General features: G+C 39.5%; 1 protein-coding gene across 1 annotated transcript in view; it reads right to left on the reverse strand.

Moving 5' to 3' along the window:
• Nucleotides 1-398: 398 nt before the first annotated feature.
• The window catches only part of LOC149317129 (galanin receptor type 1-like), a 30733-nt gene continuing 7025 nt past the window's right edge, over nucleotides 399-24106 (reverse strand). Inside the window, exons 2-3 of the mRNA XM_089518829.1 lie at nucleotides 4783-4848; nucleotides 399-763 (exon numbers count right to left, since the gene is read on the reverse strand). Coding sequence (XP_089374955.1) covers nucleotides 446-763; nucleotides 4783-4848 — 384 coding nt within the window. The 3' untranslated portion in view covers nucleotides 399-445. The remainder of the gene's footprint in view (nucleotides 764-4782; nucleotides 4849-24106) is intronic.

Below are 24106 nucleotides of genomic sequence, written 5' to 3' on the forward strand. Positions count from 1 at the left end.
CTGATTTATACCCTATTTTCGTGCAAAATGAAGGACATATTTTGAGAACTAATGTTTCAGTTCTTTCTTTTTTCACTTAATTTCTTTATATTGAAAAATGACACAAAGGTTAGAAAGAAAGAAATGCCTTTCATTCTAAATGTGCACCAAGGGAGTTAACATCTAAGAAATTAATTTTCTGGAGTAATTTTCAAAGATCTAAGTTCTTTTTTTAAAAAAGAGAATCTTATTAGAGTGTCCTTCATTTAAACTCAGATTTTCTTATGCAAATGTTGCTCGTTTTCACCAGGTATTATTATAAATAGAACTTCTATAAAGTCAACAATTTTTGTCAATGGAAATCTTGAAGTACATCTTAGGTTGTCTCTCCACCCATCCCCCAACATATGTCCATTCATGTGAGAGAAAAAACAGCATTGCAGACAAAGACCTTTATTGTTGTTCTTCAAACATGTGTTGAATTAGTAGATGGTGGGGTATCAATATTACTCTTATTCTCTTTAACTTCATTTAGCGGTGAGCTGTTACCAATCTGGCATCTGAACACTTGCTTATAAGCCTTTCTAAAATTCTCTGAGAGGAATGCATAAATAATAGGATTCACAGAAGAATTGCTGTAAGCCAGGCAATGTGCTGCCACTCTGAAGAGAAATGATGCTTGAGTCAAGGGGAAGTCTCCAAATTCTGCCCAGAGATGTACAATATGATGTGGCAGCCAGGATATCCCAAAAACCACAACGACAACCAATACTGTCTGTGCTGTCTGAGAAGGAATAATATGAAAAGTAGATTATTTATTAACACATGAACACAGCCCTCACAAAGCAGACTTCAACATCATTAAAAGTCAATTGAGAGACTAATGAAAAAGAAACGGTATGCCTACAGTATATTTTCATACATACTGTCCAAATATACTAAGGAGAGTATTAACCAAAAACCAAAGCTCAGGTATTATAGTGTGATAAGAACCCATCTGTTAACCTCAACAATTACTAGGGCAGCAATCCTAAATATATTCACTAGGGAGAAACAGGGATGGAAAGAATATGTTAAAAAATATTGGGGAAATAGTTGAAATACAGTAGTCCACCTTTATCTGCAGTTTCAGTTACCTGTGGTCAGCCACAGTCCCAAAATATGATGTACCATCTTAACCAGTTTTCCTCTTCAGTGTTTCATTTAGGTGCAGTCAACTGCAGTCCAAAAGCATTGCTTTTATAGGGTTTGGTACTACAGTATCTATGCTTTCAAGCATCCACTGGATGATCTGGATTGTATCTTTCCACCCTGCATACAAGGGAGCACTACTGTACATTTTTTTTACTGTTGAGAAACACAGTAAACAGCAGAAAAGGCTGATTTCTGCATAGAAAAAATGCAGTACTTGTAGGCTTATTCTATGCAAAATTTGCATGTGGTTGATTTGCATAAAAACAGCAGTTTCTGTGCATGTAAAATCAGGAATAAGTTCTGAATTGTGAAGAAGCTTTCTAAACAATGTATTTTTGAAGACTTTCTTATAGTGAGGAGAAATTACTGTAAGTACTTGTTGCTTTCCTCAAGAAGACATTTAGTGAGAATTACATCCCTAGGGAGTAAGCATCAATAAATTCAGAGTAAACATAATGAATGCTTCTGCTCTATGGTTCTATCAGTTTCGTACCACTTTGTCATGGGTCTGCCCTAAAGAATGGTATGAAATTGATATATTGCATATAATGATGCAATGCAGATAAACCCATACTTAGGATTGTGTTTTGATTGTGTATTCCTGCATGGCAGGGAGTTGGACGAGATGGCCTTGTGGTCTCTTCCAACTCTTATTCTATGAAACAAATAAATCTATATTTAATACCATATATTTTCAATGAGGAGTGGAAAATCAGCCTTTTCTTACAGCATTTTCTGATAAGAAAGTTTTTCTATGCCTGTTAATCTGAGACAAGTATTTCTTTCATATATAATTATAAAGAAAGATAATTCTAATTCTGTTACATTTGGTCTCACTTATTAAACATTATGGGGCTGTGGATGTAATTGATGACACAGTTTCACTCTCTGGTTCTTAAAATTTATCATACTTGTCACAGATGGTTCCTTCAGCAAGAATAATTTCTACATAATTATCTCAAAATCCATTGCAACATCTTCTTCTAGTATAACTCAGAGCTCTTTGTAATATTAGTGGTATAATTTGCATGCAAGGTGACATTACAAGTCTATCCTTGTTTATTTTGTGTAATCACTCAATAATTATCCTTGGAAAATACAAGTATATGAAATATAATATCAGCAAACATGAAATACATAAACATCAAAAGTAAGACATTAGAAATTCATGGTAAAATAAATTCTCTTTTTCCAATCAGCCTCTTGCCAAGCTGTAGCATTTAGTCATCATTACACATTTTACTCATGAGTAAATGTCGCTATCATGAGTAGGCAGGCCAGGCTGCCTCATAGAACAGTATATTTGGGTGCTTACTTATGAGTATGTTTTTCATCGATAATGAGGTTCCTCAATCTGCTTCAGAATGAGCCTCCAGTCCCTAAAATGTATCTATATGCAAAAACTAACTTCCCAACCAGGTACTACAAGTGGTAGCTGCAGAACCTACCCAGAGGCTGACTCATGAGTAAATCTGTTGCTGTTAACTGCCCTCGAATTGGCCCCGACTCATGGTGACCCTGTGGATGAGACATCTCCAGAAAAAAAAAACAACCTTATCCTCCACTGCTCTGTTTAGGTCCTGAAAATTAAGGCCCATGTCCTCCCTCACTGACTTTATCCATCTGGTGTTCAGTCATCCTCTCTTTCTGTTACCTTCTACATTTCCTAGAGTTACTGTCTTTTCTAATAAGTCATGCATTCTCATGATGTGGTAAAAGTATGACAGCCTCAGTTCCATCATCCTGGCTTCCAGGGAAAGTTCAGGCTTGATCTGTTCTAGGATCCATTTGTTTGTCTTCTTGGTCATCCGTGGTATCCTCAGCACTCTTTTCCAGTTAGTTGATTTTCTTCCTATCTGCTTTCTTCGCTGTTCAACTGTCACATCCACACATGGTTATGAGGAATACCAAGATTTGGATGATTCTAACTTTAGTGCTCAATTATATATCCTTACACTTTAGGGTCTTATCTAGTTCTTTCATAGCTGCTCTTCCCATTCCTAGTCATCTGATTTCTTGACTTCACTCTCTGTTTTGACCAATAAATAGAAGCTCTAATTTTGTATTTTTACATTCTTGGCCCTTCATTATTTATGTATTATTTTTATGCATTTATTCAGTAAATATGCAAAGAACAATACAAGATCATAAACAGGCAAAGGAAAATCAAGAGTCACCAAGGAAACAAAATGACAGGGAACATCCGGAGGAACTGAGAAGCATCTTCCATATCTCCAGACAAAGCACAAAGGTTAAAAGCCTACTTTGGCCTTTATACAAGGAAGAAAATACTTCATTAGTGTTCTGAATGTATTTGATTGTACAATTATTGATGAGCACAATAAAATCTGGAATAAGTCACTGCTTTAAATACTTCAATCTGTGAAGAGAGGAGATAGCACTAAAAGGGGCTTGATTGGTGTTTTTTATAATTCTTAATACTTCCCAGCCTATTTTCAAAATGCCAACATTTATTAGTAAAGAGATTTCATAGTTCCTGGAAAATGCTGGTATGTGTCATAAATTATGGTATTAGTTTTGAATACAGCATGTACTAACATGCCTTGGTAAATGTCATATTTTAGTGGTAAAGAATGGAAATGAATAACATTAGGTCATTAGCAGCCTTGAAATTTACCTTCTTATATATTTAACTGATGTCAGTTCTAGACTGTATCACCTAATAAATCCTCAGGGATGCACAAAAAACCCAAAAAACTTTCACTAGGAAATTAATTAGGACTTTGAACAGTGCAGTCTTATGAATGTTTTTTCAAGAAGTCTTATTAAGTTCAGTTACCACCAGAATTGATTGCATTTGTGTCTCTGTGTATACATGAAAGAGATGCATCCACACTGTAGAAATAATCTGGTCTGACTCAGTGCTATGGAATTTTGGGAACTGCAGTTTGAAAACTGCAATTTTCAGAATGTCATGACATTGAGCCATGGCAGTTAAAGTGGTGTCAAACTGGATTATTTTTGCAGTGTGGATGCAGCCTAAAACTGACTTAACTCAGTGGGACCTAACCTTCAGTACCTTTTCTTAGGTCTGAATTACAATGGATTAGTTTGCAAATCCAAATCTTGATTTTCAGTGAGATGGATTCAGGTGTACACAAATACAGTGTCAACAATAATTTTATAATTTCTGATATTTGTGAGTGTGTGTGTAACCATATCATTACATTGCAAATCATTTTAACTAATTCACTAAAATTGCCTCCAGTTTTTTTAATATAAAACTTCTATTATTTCTCATAATTGTTTTCCAGAATATCTGATTAGTGGGCTTGAATATGTAGGGGCTGCTTTTAAGAAGGGGAAAATCAAACGTGGTTCATTTCATTTCTCAGATACAACTTACAATCATAATAGTGCCTTTCACACCCTAATCTGAATGCATGCTACCTCCTCCCACATTCATGTTATGACAATTACATTATTTCAGATGAGCATTTCAGCATCAACTATTTCCATGTCCTTTGGGAATTTGTTTAACAACTTGCCTGATGAGGAGTTCTGAATAACTCCAAAGCCTGTACACTTTCAGCTGTCATAATTAAAGTATTAACTAAAATAGATACTCAGAAAATGAAAATAGTTTACCTTTTTCTTGGATGCTTCTGATTTTTTTGATATGTTCCTTAGCTTCTTATGAAGATGATTAAGGACCTACAGAGAGAAATCTGAATTTTACAAACCAAACAATCCAGTAAAAGCTGCAAATTCTTGATAAAAATGTACAAACAGGTTGAAAATGTGTACAAATAATAATAATAATAAGCATATTTCATAGGTAAAGGTTCCATCCTACTAAGCATAGTAACTTTTCTAGATATGTGTATGTATCAAAAGGGGGGGGCATAATCTGTAGTGCATGGATTCCAACAATATGTTCACTATTTTGGAAGTAAAATCTATTGAAATTAATACCTTTTTTTCTTCCAAATAATAATGTACTATATCAGAGATATCCTAATATCCTAGGCAAATCAATCATCGGTTGTAGGTTAGTTTTTATTACAGTGGGCCCACTATATTGGTGGGATATCTATCTGTGGATAGCAGCGCCTGTGGCTTACCACACCTCATATTATTCCATGAGAGCACATACTCATGGACACAAATGCAGATGTGTGCACATCGCCACCCACTGACACCACCCACTGATGCAATGCTCAGGGGCAATCATGCCCATTGCCATAAAGATATCACAAAATGTGTTGATGTAGTGTGTCTTCAAGTTCTTGCCAACATATTGTAACCCTAAGGCAAAGGTGTCACAGGTTTACCTGGCAAGATTTTTGCAGAGGGGGTTTCCTTTGCCTTCCTCTGAAGCTGAGAGAGTTTGAAGCCCAGTGGGTTTCCACAGCTAAGCAGGGATTCAAAGCCTGGTTTTTAGATTCATAATCCAAACATCATAACACTATACCATGCTGGCTCATCAGAAATTCTGTGTGTGTGCACACACACACATGCCTTCAAATCACCTGACAACTTATGGTGACCCCAACAATTTCATAAGCTTTGTTTAGACAAGAAATATTCAGAGGTGTTTTTGCCAGCTCCTTCCTCTGAATTTGCATTTAACAGTTCTAGTAAGGCAGCTGATACTAATGAACATTTTTCTCTAAACAAATTACACTTCTCCAAACCATCCATGGCTTATACTTAAAGATATCATTAATCCATTTCTTTGCTCCTGGACTATCCTTCAATTAGATGTAGAGACTGACATCTCCCCATTTTTCAGTTTTCATGTGGTATACTGCTAGTAGTACTGTGCTTTAGACAATCCCATTATGCCTAGTATCGTGTAGTCTTATTCTGTTTTTATCAGTTTTGCCTATAACGGTAACATTTTTTCTCAATCCTGACAAGATTTCAGACACACCTAAAGAACAAACACCTTACAAAAGTTGTACAGTGTTCTTAAGTCTAATCAGGGCTCCTTCAAGTTCCTCTAAAAGTTCCATCTGGAAACTTTCCTTGTAGGATTGGAGTTTGAGAATACTACAGGTCAAAAAAAGTTTAAATCAGTTTTCAATCACAGATGTATGGCATGTCTTAGAGTCTTTGGTTTTAAAATAATTTAATAGTGTTGTATGAAAGGCTGCCATTTCATCAGATTGGCACTATTACTAACAAAAGACAGCTGTCTCAGGAAATAGATTTTGGATGCAATGAAGGGCAGGGAATTGTTCATTTTTGTTGTTGTAATTTTACTCTCAGGTCGTAAAAATCCCACCTGTGGGATGTTTTCCCTCTTGTTTGAAAGTACATTAGCCAGCCTTGAGTATTATTAACATGCAATTTGTTTTAATATTGAAGTAATTTTGGTATGTTTTAAATGTACTGTTTTTGTTAATATTGTAAGCTGCCCCGGGTCCTAATTTTGGGAGAAATGGTGCGATATAAATTAATATAGCAATATTATTATTATTACTATTATTATTATTATTAATAATAATAGGAACTTTGACTTAGGTGTATGAAAAATGCCATTCGCTGCTTTGCTTCATGCAGCAAAATGCATTCGGCTAGACTTGCACACATGGATCCACTTACATTTCCCCCGCTCACTCTCATACACACAATGCTGCCCAGCTGATTAGCTGTAGGGGTAATAGTTGTCTTTTGAACCAGCCCTTTTTGGTCATCCATTGTAAATTTCTTCAAACGTTCATCACCATATATATGATTCATCTCCTCAGCTACAGAGCAGAGGTCAATAAAGAAGAGTGGATATCCTTTTTACAGGAAGTAGGAAATGGGGAATAAAATAAGTTAATCCAATATATTTCCATTTCATCTCATCATTATATTTGGAGGCTCAGCCTCAGGATTTATGAAATGGCAGAGTTCTTTTAATGTCCATGGAGGGATTGTGCATATAACATTGCAGTTAACTGCCATCAAGTCAACTTTGACTTATAGTAGTCTTATAAATAAGAAATCTCCAGGTCACCCCTATCATCAACAGCCCTGTTCAGGTCTTGTAGACTTAAAGTCATGGCTTTCTTGACTGAGTCTGTCCATCTAGATTGCAGTCTTCCACTTTTCTTACTGCCATCTACCTTACCAACCATTATTGTGTTTTCTAGGGTGTCATGTCTTCTCATTATATGTACAATATTTTCTGTTTAGTCATCCAGCAAAATCCAACAAACTAAACACAATCCAAAGACATTCAGTTCTTGTTCTTCAGAGACTGTTCTACAGACCACCCCCCTTTATCTACTTCCACTCTGCTATAAGATCCCAACCACAGCTAGGAAACATTAGTGTTAATTTTTATTGTGAAGAGAGAAGGTGGGCAAACCTGGTTAGAGCCTGTCAATGACAGCTCAGGGAATGTTGTGAAGGAGAATCTATGGCAGTGGGAGCAGGGGTTTACAAATCAAAGGCTTGTCTATAAAAAGAGAGTTAGGGCAGTTATACAGGGTGATGATTTGAATAGTTTTGGGAGAACTGTAAATGAGAAAAGAATTCAGAGACTTCTTGTTTAACTTAAATCATTTATTTATTTATTTATTTGATGTTTTATTTTATGTAACTGTGTCTGACTGTTCCATTTAAGAACTGATGAAAAGACTGGTCACACTGACCACAGAAACCCCACTTAACCACACACTCACTTGTCTATAATAGGCCTGGGCACCAAATTCAGGGAGGGAACTTAGGATAAAAAGGGCACAGTGAATGACAGGAGCCCAAGGGTTTGGGAATGCAAGACCAGCCTGGAGAGGGTGTCCATCATACTTATTAACACTAATTTGGAAAGAGATCCATCAGATTTAATTGCCACAGTGAGAAGTTACATATCTGTTTTACTGATAGTCAACGATGAAATAGTTTCAATTTTTTTAAAAAATCAATTGGAATTACTAAAAATGGCACAAATATTAAAATACCCCCAAATTATCCTTCTAAAGCAACAGATTAAAATACAGTGAAACAATGATCATTATTCAACCCATAAATGTCATTGATGTTTATTTAAATAAATTTAAAATAAATCTCAACATTTTTACTAAATTAGGGGTAACAAACTAAGCCAAGGTACTATATCACTGCCTATGTTTTTGTAATGCCCTGTGAAGAAGCTGGAGATTCAGAGAAGGAAGTAGAGGAACCCAACCTTGAGCCTGGCCCCCAGTTATTCAGTGCCTGTCACAGCAGAGACTGCTGCCAATGAGGCAGGAACCCAGCACCAGTGCAGCAGAGGTTCCTGCAAGCTTAGGCACTGAGGAGAAATAGGAGGCAGACTTACCTGTGCCTTCCTTCAGCCAACAAAGATCCAAAAGAGAGGCTTGGCATCACTCACAAAGAATTTAAAGCAAACACCAAGAAATTAGGGAACTGCTGCACCAGTGAGAGCTGGAGATAATAGCCTGGGAAGAATGCCAGAACCTTTGTCAGAGGTTATTATTGAGACATGGAAGTTAAAGTGGGGTTAAGCTGCTTTATTTCTAAAGTGTGACAGCATCCTAAAATAAATTTTCACTAATGTGTTAAGGAGTTTAATGATGCAATCCAAGTAAACTTTTTGCACTGGATTGGGGCCATGGCAACCTCACACCACAGCCCCAATCTGGCTTTCTGGGGATGCAAAAAGGAGCTACAAAAGCAGGTCCTTTTTGTGACTTCAAAGGGGAACCATAGCCACAGTGATACAGCTATATAGCGCCCCTTCTGCACTTTATCATCTAGACGCAGTGCCAGAGGTGCGCCATGATGCTATGCACTGTCTGGAGCAGTGCGCACCATCAGGGCACTCTGGGGGGGAGAGTCGGGCATGTGTCATCAGGACACTGTACCCTGACTCTGCCCCTAGGCTGGCCTTTTAGGCCGATCAGTGAAGGCCATTATTTGGCATTAAGTACTTACTTGGCATTAAAGAGCCCTGGTGCCGCCTGTGCTGCAGCCACTCACTCATAAACCACAAGGTTGTGAGTTCAAAATCAGCCAGGGGCTCCAGGTCAACTCATCCTGGCATCCTTCCATAGAATGCTAAAATGAGTTCCCAGCTTTTTGGGGGCAATTAGCTTACACTTTGCAAACCACTCAGTACATTGGCAAATGTATAGAAATGAGTACACAAAAAATCCACGGTGGCTGGCAGCATCCACGTTCATCAGGTGGTGATTTCACTCTAGGTCTTAGCCTATTCATTAAAAGGGCTATCCATTTAGGAATATCCAACTATTCCTAAAATAGTTTCAGCATGTTGAATTGCACCTTTAAAATTTGGACTAAATTGCCTCACTGACATGAAAGCTATCAGCTGCTTCAGCAGAGTACAAGGGGACTTAGATCCAGATAAATTAGACTGTGCTCTTGAGGGAAGTAAAGAATTTGAATTTCTTTTTGTATGGCATGAAGGATACATTCATCAGACTGTCTCACTAAGATTATAATAATGATGCATTGAATGATGGGCAATTGAGAAAATTAAGGAACACCACTTTAAAGCAGCCTCTAGAGATTTAACAGAATTACTAAGATGATTTTCTACACCTCATGCCTCACCATCATCCATTTGCTCTTTCTTCTCAAGCAGCATTTTAATATTTTAAAAGCATTCCTTTCTAGCCCAGAAAAAAAAAAGAAATTCGTACATAAAAGTATCATTGATCCTAATTTTTATGCACTCTTTATATAAAGGTAAATGCATTCCCTTGACATGAATGTCCAGCTGTAACTGACTATAGGGGCCAGTGCTCATCTCTATTACTAAGCTGAAGAGCCAGCACTGTCCAAGGATTGCTCTGATGGTCATGAGGCCAGTATGACTGAACCGAATGCTGTTACCTTTCCACCGACATGGTACCTATTTATCTACTTGCATTTGTGTGCTTTCAAACTGCTAGGTTGACAGAAGCTGGAACTAATGACAGGAGCTCACAACATCGTGCAGCACTCAGGCCTCTAACTGCCAACCGTCTGATCTTCCGATCATCAGAATTGGCATCTTAACCACTAAGCCACCAGATACTTTTATCCTTTCCCAAGAGGAGAAAAAAATAGTCCTGATTGACCATGGGTTTCACAAGGTTTTAAAATGGCCAGAGCTGGACGAAACTTAGAGAAAAGAAACCAAGTACCGTATATACTCGATTATAAGTTGACTTTATGTATAAGTTGAGGACAAGTTTTGGAGCCAAAATTATGGATTTTGACATGACTTATGGACAGGTTGAGTGTAAAACGTGGAAGCTCCTTCAGTGCATGTATGCGAGGGGCAAGAGCGAAGCAGCAATCAATAAGAGGCTTAAGTGTTTCAGCCTTCATTCCCAAGACAGTGAAGCGCACAGGCTGGAAAGGGACTGTTAAACAAACAGCAATCAATCAATCAATCAATCAATCAATCACCAAGGACTCTATCTGCTTGGCTGAGGACAGAAAGAAACTGCATGGGGAAATCTGAAAGAGCTGCTATCACATTTCCATACTGAGTAATAAACAAGTTGACTTGGGATTTGGGGGTTAATTTTTGGGCATACATTTTTAGACTTACTGTAGACGAGTATATATAGTTGATTGAAAAATGAGAAAGATATACTTTTCATAAAGTAATGAACAGATAAATAAACCACAATTACAGAACCACAACATGATACAACAAAAAGCTGAAATTATTATTTACATTTATATTACTATTGCATTTTTTATTTTAATTTCCATATTGGAGGGGGAAGAAATGAATGATAGACAACCATTGGGAGCACTTGTTGCTTCTGGTGGTTCCTTTTCCTTTAACTATTTTCATCCATGGGATGGATACTGAGTAACTTCCTCTAGCTGAAGCAGAAGGAATAATTCCAGATCTGACTTATGAGACTGAAAGAGAGTCTTGTTTCAATTCAGCTTATAAAACCAGTGTAGAAACTACACTGACCAGAAGGTTCATTGAGTATATGTGAAACCAGGAGAGAGAAAAAGTGTATTTTTCAAGAAACTTTAGGTTGTTAATTGTTAATATTGTTCATTCTGAAAACTATGGACTCCATCCCCAGACAAATACATAAAAAGATATGCATAAAAAATTTGGCTTACAATTCATACTATACCATTTGAACTCTAGAAAGAGTAAGTTTTTATCTTACAATTCACAGTGATGGGGGTGGGGTGGGGCAATCAGAGTAATAGAGAGGAATTTTTAAAATAATATTTTTGCACCCAAAACAAGAACCTCTGCTCTCTCTCTGCCACTAATAAAGAACCAACAAAACTGTCTCTATGAATGTGCCTGTATGAATGTTTAGACTCAAAAGAAGAAGGAGTGAAGATAGAAGGAAGAAATATCAACAATCTATAACTAGAACAGACAATAATGCTAGGAAAGGTAGAAGGTAGTAGAAAAAGAGGAAGACCACATGCCAGATGAATAGATTCAATTAAAGTAGATCACGGGCCTGAATTTACAGGATCGAAGCAGAGCAGTGGAGAACAAGGGGTCTCAGAGATGTCTCATCCACAGGGTCACCATAAGTCAGGGTCGATTCAAGGGCATTTAATAACAACAACATGAATGTGTGCTTCTGCTCACTCCATACACACATGTAATTTCATTTTTAAAAAATCATTTTTACTAAGTTTTTGAGAAAATAAGTAAAGATTGAAAAATACAGAATCACTATTCAGAATTCTGTACCTGGTATACAATTCTATGCATAATTATCATTTGATGTTACATGTATTGGGAAACCGTAATCCTGTATAGTAATGCAAAAACTGTCAATGTTTAGTTGCAATCAACTTTATGCACTTAAGATAAGAGCAGTGCCCTATGTTTATTTTCTGAATATGAACATTGTAAGTATGTCTATAACAATGCTTTTTATCATTTGTGTTTTTGGAACAAAGATTATTTTAAAGAATAAAAAAATAAATTGAACGGAATATTTTTTACATTACCAATGTTTTTCCCTCTGCATCTATAAGACACAAATATCACATGAGACATAATTTAATTTAAGTCAGAAGCAAATAATTATTGACTACAAGAAGGCAATTATTATCTTTATAGATTCTTCCATTTGTTTTAGTATTTCCATTTGAGTATGAGGAAATTTGCTTTTAAATTAATTTATCTATTCAGTTTATTCACAATAATTACAGTGTAACATATTCTCAATGTGCAATTGAGGCAAACATATAAACCTATAACACTTTGGATTTATTTATTTTAACCTGTTACTGTTATACTCATATGCTGTTTGTGTGGTTTTGTTTTTATACTGGTCAAGGACCGAATAAATTTTATTACTATTACTAATCTATAACACTTTGAACTTCACTTGTCTTATGTATTTATTCATATCAGAATTCCCTTAAATCTCTGCAGTAGATATTGTAATGTCAAGGGTCTCAATCTAATTCAGGTGTGGGAATTGTGCAGCCTTTCATATGTTGTTCAGCTGTGACTCCCAGCATTCATCACCACTTGGTATGATGGCTAAGGCTGCTGTTCAAGAACATCTGGAGGGCTGTACAAATTCTACCCCAATGTAATTGCTAGCTGCAGTTTGTACAGACCCATCAAATCAATAGGAACTTGGTAAATCAACACTTGACAAGTCAACTTGCATTTCTATTGATTGAATGAGTGTCATTTATTGGGGGCGCTTTGATTGTGAGTTCCTGCATGACAGGAGGCTGGACTGGATGGCCCTTGTGGTCTCTTCCAACTCTATGATTCCTTGATTCTATGATTCTGTAGTGGGGACCAGCATTGGATATAGGCCAACGTATCTACAAGAAAACATGCCTCACTAGAAAATATAAAAATGCTTAATAAGGAAGAAGACTGTAGGAAAAGGGGAAGGTTGCATTCCAGAGGGATAGACTCAGAGCCTCAGAGTCAAGAAAAGAAAGTGGAAATGGCCCTGGACAGTAGTGACTTTCTCTGTGTGCTACAGCATGACATTGTAGAACTTCCGTTCTTTTCCCATGGGAGACAGTTGTAAAAGTGTATCTTTTGTCTACCTGGAAAAATCTGACAAAAGACATGCTTTTATGACCATCTCCCATAGGAAGAGAAGTGACATGCTACAATGTCATGTTGTTAGGCATGGAGAAAAGCACTACTCTTCCGCACCATTTCTTCTTTCTTTCTCCGTGCAATGAGGCTCCCAATCAAGGAAGTTATGGTGTGGGTCTGCAAGACCTGAGCAGAGCTGTTGATGATAGTGTGACCTGAAAGTTTCTCATTCACAGAGTCACCATAAGTCAAAGAAAACTGTCACAAATGGCTTTCAAAGCATGATTCCCAAGGGGAGGAAGCAGTATCACTGATGCTGATCACACAATACTATAGTACTTCCCTTCCCTAGCTGCCCCATCCTTGTCCTGTCTCTTTTCCTATGGGTTTCCCCCATGAATGAACTGCCAATCATGCAATGCTGCAAGTGTGAAAAGCCATTCCAGGGGCATTGGCATGACTGGCCATCATGTGGTGTCACTGTCCCCTCCTCCTCCCTTTCCCCCCTCATTCTCACTTTTAAAAAATATTATTTTCATTTTTGCACAATTTCAGTGCTCTGGAGCCTCAAAATTTTGAAAAATCATTATAAATAGCTTAAATCAGGGCTGGAGAGCTCTGTAATTCCACAAGAACAGTTGAATGTTTGTTTTAAAAAAAGACAACCCTAAAGGTATGCTGGGTAAGGTAGAAGAGAAGGAGGAAGGGGTTAAGGGAGAGGACAGGAAGGGAGCATGATGCAGACAGCAGCCCTGGTTGCACAAATGTTAGATGTGTGGTGGTGGCTGCTCCAAACTCAGTATTTTGCTGTTTTATTTTGGCTTGCAGGATTACAGCATGAAAGAAGCTGTCCAAAGTCTCCTTGATGGCAATTAACAACTCATGGCAGTTAACAACAACAATCAATTAAGAGCAACAGAATCTGAATTTCACTCTATTAACATGGCCCACTCACTGCTACATGTGTCTCTTTTTTCCCTGTTGATTCTACTGGGTGCTCTCCAATTTTTGTCACTTATGGTTACATCTAATAGTCCAAGCAATGTGCCTAGACATTGCAGCTGCTTCCTTAAGAAGTTTAGATTGGGCCTCTCCTGCTGTCCTTCTGTCAGCAGATAAAGGCTTTTTAAAATTTATTTAACAATAGGCTTTGAGAACTAAAGACTGTTAAGGAAAAGATTATAAGAGGATACTTTATTGTTTTAAATTATACTTTTTAACTTTTTTGTCTTTTTAAAGTGGATATAATTTATATAATTTATTTATATAATTTATAAATTATATTAATATGGCTAAGTTTAAATCTATTTTAATTTCAGCTTTTTTATATTCTCAATTACACTGTGATCATTTTAATTTGTAAGACATCAAGGAGTTTCAACTTTCTGGGGAAAAGGCAAGATATAAATAAAAATAATATTAATGGTGATTATTATGATATTTCCAAAGTTCCTAATTAAATATACCTATGACTTTCCCTCACTTAGAACTGAGCCTTATGCTCTAGAAGAGAACATTAGTCTAGAAGACTAAATGCAGGCATAATCACCTGCACATTGTCAACAATTTCTCCAGGTTCCAACTATTTGCCATTTTAAATATTATTTTTTATAAACAACCCACCCCACCCCCCCCACCCCCCGGAAAAAAAGACAAAAATTGTCCCAAAAATTTACAACTTTTTGACATTAGGTTTCTTATTTTTTCCTTGCCTATGCAATGCACTGGGGTAGCATGGAGTGGGGGAAATATCCCTGGCTGTTTTTCAGCAAAACATGATGCAGAGAGATTCAGAAATACAGTGTGCCTGCATCATACGCGGGCACACTTTACATGGCTTTCAGTATACGCTGAAAGCCGCGCAGGGAGGAAGGGGCGGTGCGTCCCATAGGGAGTAATGGGGTGCGTGCCTGTGGCGCAAGCGCCGCTGTGCTGCCGCATGCACAAGCCCCATTCATTTAAATGGGGCTCAAGCATGCGCAGAATTTGCTTTACACAGGGGAGTCCGGAACGAATCCCCCGCATAAAGCAAGGGCACACAGTACTGTACTCTTGTTTGTATTCCCATCAGACCTTAATATTGGAATCAGGAAAAACAAGAAGTGCATTTATTATATATTTATTTACTTATTAAATTTATATCCTAACTTTTGTCCATATCTGTGACACTAGGCAGCTTTCACAATACAAATTTTTAAATTCAAGAAATTGTACATAAAGTACAAATTAAACTGATCATACTAACAGAACACTAATTAAGTTAAATTACTCTGAGACAGTGCTGTGTCTGAACGACTTAAAGACAGTAATATGAAAACCATTGATCTAATGGGAACAGGCCAGGAAGTGTCTGAGATTCATTGGGTTTTGTTGTTGTGTGTATTCAAATCCTTTCTGGCATATGGCAACTCTAAGGCAAACCTGTCACATGATTTTCTTGGCAATTGTTCAGAGGGGGTTGCCTTTTCCTTCATCTGGGGTTGAGAGTGTGTGACTTATCCAATGGGTTTCCATGGCAGAGTAGGGTTTCAACCCCTGGTCTCCAGAATTGTGGTCCAGCAGTCAAACCACTACACCACACTGACTCTACTATTTGCCATTCTATAGAGGGAGTGGTGAACCATTGGACAGCACTAGGAATGGCAACAGATTCCACACTTTACACCAATCCAGAAATATTTAAATATGAATTAAACTCTAATTATTCCATAGTTAGATCTGACTTTCCTTAGGGCTCACATATGCTAATACCACAAGCCAACCTTGCTATCTGCCTCTCTACTAGTATACTGATCTGGCAATGAAGATGGAAAAACAGCAGCAACAGCTAGCCTTGTATCATGCCTAGAATCGTATGACAGTGGGTCACTGTTGCAAGAAGTCCTTAAAAAATAGTAAGAATCTGAATACTATGGAGAATTTCATGTTCTCTGGTGCTGGCTATGATGCCATTCAGCCATCTATGTCAGTATATTTTTGCCCCAGGCTGTGTAAAAAATGTCTCAGGAGCATGCAATGGATTAAAGAGCAAATGCTGATTCAGAGGAAGCTGATGCAACATGAGCATGGAGAGGAGTCATAGCAGTTCCAAACTGCACTGTCACTGTGGCTACATGACAGGAAGCTGATGAAACACTAGCAGGGGATTGGATCAGAATCCTAGCTGTGTTTGTGTATATAAGGATGAATGCTCCAGTACACAATGTGGTGATGCTGATGTCAGTTGATGGCGGAGCATTTTGCTGGTCTGTGTAAATATTGCTGTATCATGATTGTAAATATTTGCTGCAGCTAAGATTAAAAAAGCCTCTTTGGAAGAACTTGTTGTGAACTTCTTCCAGACTCAGAAGTGGTTTTTGTCTTCCTGGCTGGCAGTATTCTTCATGTGGACACAGTTGTACCCCAGCACTAACATTCTAGATATCAGAAGGGAGACTTTGCACAGAAGTCTGCAGAGAAAACTTGCTATTACAGTCCCACTACCAAATTATTTTGGAGAAGGGCAATAGAGCAGAACGGTGTTCTTAAAAATACCAATTTATTCAGAAAAATGAACAGCCTCAGAAAATTTATCTCCATTTTAAAAAAAACCTTGCACTTCTACAGGAAAACAACTTTTGGATTGTTTTAACAGCAGCTAAGTTGTTCTAATGATTAATATCAATTATTGTTTGATTATTGTTTTCAAACTTTGTAACTAGAGTAGTACTAAGTTTCATATAACAAAAATCATATGGATTGTTATGAGGATAACCGCCATTTATCTAGATGACTGTGGCTAGTAAGTATTAATTCTAGGAATCCAGGTTTTCTATAAGTTACCTGATAGATATAATATCAAAGCAAACATGCTAACAGGGAAAAAATCTGGCCAAATAACCCTCATGGGCTTAATTGCACAACTGTGTTAATGATAATTATACTTGTGGTTCCATTCTAGAATATCTTGTGCTAGCAATTAAATTTAGAATAGGCATAACAACCACTGCACTAGAGCATTGTAACCCATTATGTTTTAATAATGTTTTATGCAGTGCCAAGGTTACCTAAAAAGAATACAGCAGCTGCTGTACTGACCTTTGGCAAGTTTATTTTAGACTTGGGAGATTATCGCACTGCGTTCTGAGACCGTTCTCATCACGTGATGAGAACGGAACGCATTTGAGTATACCGCACGTATGTGTTCCAATCGGGTTCTCAGAACGCTTAAATGTGTTCCAAATGTGTTCCAGGAGGGTACAGATATGAATGTGTTCCCAGAGAGCTGAAACGTGATGAGAACGTTCCAACAGAGGTGTGTGCGATATTCTTATCTGTTCTCAAATCCGTTCTCTCATTCCTTCGTCTCCTGATTGGCTGAAAGAATGACAGGCAGGGAGGGAGGCAGGCAGGCGAGCGACTGCAGTGAGGGAAGGGGTGTGTGTGTGAGGGGGGAAAGAAGGAGGGAGGGAAGGGAGGAAAGTTGGGACAAGTGAGAGAAGAGGAAAGAAGGGAAAGAGAGAGAAAGAGAGAGGGAAACAGGGGGCCAGAGCAGAGAGCAAGAGGGAGAGGGTCTGGCTGCTTCTGCGGGGGCCTCTAGTGTCATGTCCAGCGGGGCTCCTGTGCTGGCAGCCTGCAGGAGGCAAGGATGGCAGGGATGCCCAGGACCTTCTCCTCCTTCCCTCCAGGAAGGAACCCACAAAAGCTCCTCTGTTTGGAGCAACACACAAAAGCAAGCAAACAACTCCCAGAATTCCATAGCAAAGAGCCAGACAAGAATTAAAGCGGGGAGGGAAGCTCACAGGCCCCACCTGGAATATTGTGTCCAGTTCTGGGCACCACAATTCAAAAAGGACATTGAGAAACTGGAGCGTGTCCAAAGGAGGGCGACTAAAATGGTGAAAGGTCTGGAAACCATGCCCTACAAGGAACGACTTAAGGAGCTGGGGATGTTTAGCCTGGAGAAGAGAAGATTAAGAGGTGATATGATAGCCCTGTTTAAATATTTGAAGGGATGTCACATTGATGAGGGAGCAAGCTTGTTTTCTGCTGCTCCAGAGACTAGGACCCGGAGCAATGGATGCAAGCTCCAGGAAAAGAGATCCCACTTCAATATTAGGAGGAACTTCCTGAGAGTAAGGGCTGTTCGACAGTGGAACACACTCTTTCCTCAGAGTGTAGTGGAGTCTCCTTCCTTGGAGGTCTTTAAGCAGAGGCTGGATGGCCATCTGTTGGGGATGCTTTGATTGTGATTTCCTGCATGGCAGAATGGGGTTGGACTGGATGGCCCTTGTGGTCTCTTCCAACTCTATGATCCTACGATTCTATGAAGGCACACATTACATGCGCGCACACACAGGAGGCAAAAGGGTGACAAGCAGCCAAAATGGGGAATTGGGATGACAGCAGAGGACTCTTCTTTTCTAAACGGATTAAAGAGCTGCTATGGCTGCCGGGGCTCTGCCCTTGGCCCAGTCCCCTTCCTGGCAACTTGCTTTTCTTCGGCTTGAAGAGACCTGCATGGAGCTCCTCCTTCTTCCCAGCCTTGCAAAGGAGGTTTGGGATGTAAATTGCAAGGCTCATCTCTCCCCATTTCTCTTTCTCCCTGCCTTCCTCCCGATCCCTCCTTCTTCCCTCCCTTCCCTCCCTCCTCCTTTCCCCCCTCTCTCTCTCTCACACACACCCCTTCCCTCACTGCAGTCGCTCGCCTGCCTGCTTCACTGCCTCCCTGCCTGTCATTCTTTCAGCCAATCAGGAGACGGAGGTGGCCTTGGTGGAATATGTTCTCGGAACGGTTTCAGGAATCGCTGTACGGTAAAATGCAGTTCTGATCACGTTCTGATCACGTTCTAGTTTACTAATGCAGTAATATCTGTTCCAGGAACGTTCTCATCACGTGATGATAGGAACGTTCTCAGAACACAGTGCGATAATCTCCAAACATTTGGTTGATGAAATGAAAGCAGGGGGTTGATTTTGATGACAGCTTTGAATGGAATGTAAATCCATACAATTCTGCTGTATGTCTTCTATTATTATATATGACATTATCTTCTGTCAGCCCTGGCATTAGATCAGGGGTAGGGAACATGTGGCTCTCGTAGTTTGGTTAATCTGAAAATTACACCAGACCCGAACAAACCTAGCCAATGATAAGGTCTGATGGGAATTGGAGTTCAGTAAATCTGAAAGGCTATTCATGTGCCAAAGTACCAACTGTTTCTCCTTAGCTTTCCAGGTACTCTTATCTGCTAGAAGGCAGAGCTACATGTGGCCTCCTTTAAACTGATCAGAGATACCTCTCTATCAGTTGCCAGCTCAGTTGCCTTCGGTACAAGATATAGTTAAAAGCTGTCACTGTGTTCTTGCCTCAGGCAAAAATACATCTTGGTCCAGTCCCATTTATTTTGGGAATATAGTGAGTGGGCATTTCAAACAAACAGTGAAACAGTTTGCTAGGCAAAACTGACAGCAACATGTGTGTGGTAACTACAGAAGTGTATTTCCTGCACAAACATTTAAGTAGTGGTAGACAACAGCTGAGGTGTATTGAGAGGCCAGTTGATCCCATGCAAGCACACTATAGCCACCTGGACAATACTCCCTGATAACATCACCTGCTTATACCAATGGTTCCTATACAGTCAACTCCCCTGCTTTTGTCCAGTACTAATCTGAGTGTCTCTGGCGGGTTACACACCGCCATTTAGTATGTAATGAATACGTACTAGGGTTAGGAAGGGGCGGTGCTTCTGCACCCCCCTAACCCTAGTACGTATTCTGTACGTACAATATGGCGGCGGCCGTTCCACATGGCCTCCGCCATATTTACGTTTCGGACGCTGTGCGTCCGCACGTGTCGCGGCATCTATGACGTCACGAGACCGCCCCTGGCGCCTCGCAACATCATAGAGGCGCCGCTTAAAGAAGCTCCATTTTGGAGCTTCATTTTCGGTCTGTGCAGGAGCTGCGCGGTGTGGCTGCTGCGGCTCCCGCACGGAGCAAGCGGCGGCGGCGGCAGACCACCGCAAAGCGGCGGTCTGTAACCCGCCTCTTTCCTTCAAAGATATCCTCCAGCACAAATGTTATGAGCACTCCATCAATTGCTTCACAGTGATCACTAGTAGCTTCACCTTGTACATTGTTTCATTGTCCTTAAATAAATATATGACTTAACTACAGCTGGTACAGGACCGGTATACCTCAGTTGAAAAAATAGATGCATTCCTGGGCATTATTACAGTGCACCCACGCCATATGCGGGCACACTATATGCAGCTTTCTGCTTACGCAGAAGCCGCATGACAATAAAAACAATGGGGCATGTGCACAAGCCCCATTGTTTCCTAGGGGGCACGAGCATACACAAAATTTCCCTTAAGTGGAGGAGGGGGGTCTGGAATGCATCCCCTGCATAAGGAGAGGGCCCACTATACTTTATCAGAAACTTTGGTACCAGATGAAGAATAACATTGAAAGACTAGGGAAAGGTTCCTACACCACAAAAAAGAAGAGCTGTTTGAACATGTTCCAACAGACTTTTTATTCAGAATCAAAGGTGGGGTAAAGACCGCCCAAAAAGGGCGGTCTCCCGGCGCCTGGTTTTGGTCTGCAGGGAAGCTGTAGCCTCCAGACCATGGGACTTCTCCGTGGACCAAAAAGAACCTGCAAAAAGCGGGTTCTTGTGGTATGATTATGACGCCGCAGTGCTCCAATGGTGTACCCGCGACATCATAATTGAGCCTCGACATGCAGATGCTATGCGTCCGGCACGTAACGATGGCAGCGCCCATCTGTACAGGCCACCACCATATTGACACCCTCATCATGTGCGAGGAGCAAGCTGGCATCTAGAAGCACTGCCCCTCACACGTGACGAGGGCGTCCTTTTGCGCCCGTCTGGACCGGGCCAAAGATAAGCACATGTGAAATGAAACATCCAGGTCAGGTAAGCACTACATGATTAGACAAAATCATTTGGAATCTTCCAGAAACCACTTAAGGCTTCTTCCAAAATGCATGCAGGGATGATTCCCCCCCCCCCACCCTTCAGTCTCCACTTTTCTATTAATTTCCATTTTGGTGGCCATACAGATTGATTATTTATCATTAATCTATTTTATTTATATGCCACCTTTCTCCAAACTGGACCGAAAGTGACTCATAGATTTAAAAAGCTTTGTCTTTTTTAAAACATACAGGTGCTAGCGGGTAAGGCTTGCTTGCTCCCCCCCTCCTCTTGCTTTGTCTCTCTGTTTTGCTATTCATGATTGCTTCTCAGCCTTTTGGCTAAGATCAAGTGTAGTGATTGCTTAGTAAGGGGTTCCAAAGGTAGTTGCTGTTTATCGAGACCATTATAAGAAGGTACACATAATTACAGTTGGGCTGGTTGGAGTAGAATCCTGCTCTTTCCCTGAACAATGTTTTTTCCATATCCTAATTCATTATTCCCAAAAACCAAAAGTACTTCCTTTCTTCTCAATAACAGCACAGCTAACATTAAAATACCATTTGTTATAGTTCTGTAATCAAATAAAAAAATTAAGCATTACATCATGTTAAACAATGTTAAGTCTATAATATTAATCCTTCTAATTAAAGCTATAAATCTATTTCATATAATAAAGCAACATTCTACCCTAACCATCTTCTACATTTCTGTCAAATTTTATTTTTTTAATGCTATTTTATCCAGTAGCCAGATTTCTTATTTCAGTTTCACCTAGAGGCTATGGGGCTCTACAGATGGCTTGTAAGGGCCGGTGGGATGCCACCACTTTCCTTGCTGGCAACTGCACAACATGGGCCCAATCTGGCCTTTTGTACCATGGAAAGAGTGCCATAGCCAATGGTGCTGCAGCTTTTCAGTGCTCCTTTGGTGCAGCATGTGTCCACACTGCATCAAGGGAGTACTGTGATGCCTCCTGCCATGCAGTGGGGTGTGCGGTGTCATGCCGGCATAGTGGCAGAGTTCGGGCATGTGGCATGAGATTGCCATTCTCCCGCTCTGCCCCAATGCCGCCATTTATCGCCAGTATGTTCAGGGCCTATCTTTTCAATTTCATCTTAAATCTAACAACAGCTTTCCTCTTCAGCCATACAAATCATGATCTCAAACTTTTAAAACTATCTACCTTGCTCCCACACACCATCTGATTTCCACTCCCTTGAAAATATTTGTTCTGGACGATTACATGTTCCAGTTCCTCAACCCCCTTTTCAGCCTTATCTGTTAGCTGAGCTTATTCCCCCTCTGTTTTATAGGCTAAACCCTAGACTGAATTCGCTAAATTTGTTCTTGTCCATATATGTCTTTCATGGACAGAGTTACCAGATTAGCTTCAGCTTTCTCCCCAAACCCCCAGCCCAGCTTTACTTACAATTTCTATGTTAAAATTCACTGTTTCCATTTCACCCTGCACTGCCTCTTTCCCCAGTCTGTCATCAAATGTTTAGCTCCCATAATCTCCTGTCTCACATCCTTTACCATGTTGTTTCAATTGCTTAATCATGTGTGGGATTTCCTGATCCATCAGTAGACAGCTTTCTGCCAGCAGCTCTTGTCGAAAATCTTATGAATGCTCCATCTTCCTTCCCTCTGGCAATCTCACAGTTAACAGTTTGACTCCAAAGCCTATTTCACACTTCCACTGGTTACAGCCTGTTTTGTTGTTATTAGCTGCTTTCAACTTGACTTCAACCCATGGTGACCCCATGAATGAGAGGCATCCAAGTTATTCTGCAGCCCTGCTCAGGTCCTGCAGATTCATGACCATGACCCTTATCATATGAGAAAAGAAAGCCAAAATGGAGCGGGAGAGGAAGTGGCTTTCTCCTTTCTCCGCATGCTATTGTAGCACTTACATTCTCCTTCATGCGGTAAATGGTTGTAAAAGTGTGCCTCAGCAAGAGTACAGGCTTCCTCTCTTCCTACTACCCTCTACCTTACCAAGCATTATTTTTTTTAATTGAGTTATAATAATAATAACTTTATTACAGCCATTTGGCCAGCACAATTACAAAATTCCAATTTAAAGCATAACTTAGTTTTATACCATAGGTTAATGTACAGGCAGATTGGAGAGTATAAACAAATGATAGTTTATAAAAAGTAAGGATAAAAAGTAAGGATAGGACTGCACGATCAGGTAAACACACAACTATGAGTAGGCTGCCAGCACCTCGCAAACAACTCTATCATATTGTGTGATAAAGCACCACATTCAATACATATTAGTTCAAAACCACAGTCATATCCCCTGTCCAAGCAAGAGTTAAACTACAAAGTGTCATTAATCAGATGCAACTGGTTGGGGTAACTTCATTAGACTTTAGTCCCCAACTAGGTTAGTTTGATGGTATGGTAAAATATGGCCATACCTCCTCCTTTCCAAATTTTACTGTTAAATCAAGCCATCTATACAGATTTTGAGATTATAACAGATTACATCTGTTTAACAAACTTTTTACGATTTGCAATGGCAGCTGCAAAGAATTGTGCAACTGCTTGTGTTATACCTTCCTTCTGATCTGCAAGTAGAAAATTTGTATAAAATTTCTCTTGTCTGCCTGGAAACTGCAACACAATTGAGTTATATATTCTCATGATATGGCCAAAGTATAACAGCCTCAGTATAGTGGTCATGGCTTCTAGGGAGAATTCAGGCTTCATTTGCTCAGGGACCTATTGTCTTTTTGGCTGTCCACGGTATCTGCAGAATTCTTCTCCAGCAACATATCTCAAATGAGTTGATTTTCTTCCTATCAGCTTTTTTCACTATGCACCTTTCACAACAATACATAGAGAAGGAAACAGAATGGCTTATACTACCCTAATTTTAGTGGTATTCAGTGATATATCTTCACATTTCAGAATCTGTTCTAATTACTCTGTAGCTGCCCTTCCAAGTACTAATCATCTTCTGATTTTATGACTGCAGTCTCCACTCTGATTAATGACTGAGC

The sequence above is a fragment of the Sceloporus occidentalis genome, unplaced genomic scaffold (assembly GCF_023333645.1).
Source record: "Sceloporus occidentalis isolate IW3139 unplaced genomic scaffold, rSceOcc1.0.p SCAF_3, whole genome shotgun sequence".
NCBI classification, from domain to species: Eukaryota; Metazoa; Chordata; class Lepidosauria; order Squamata; family Phrynosomatidae; genus Sceloporus; species Sceloporus occidentalis.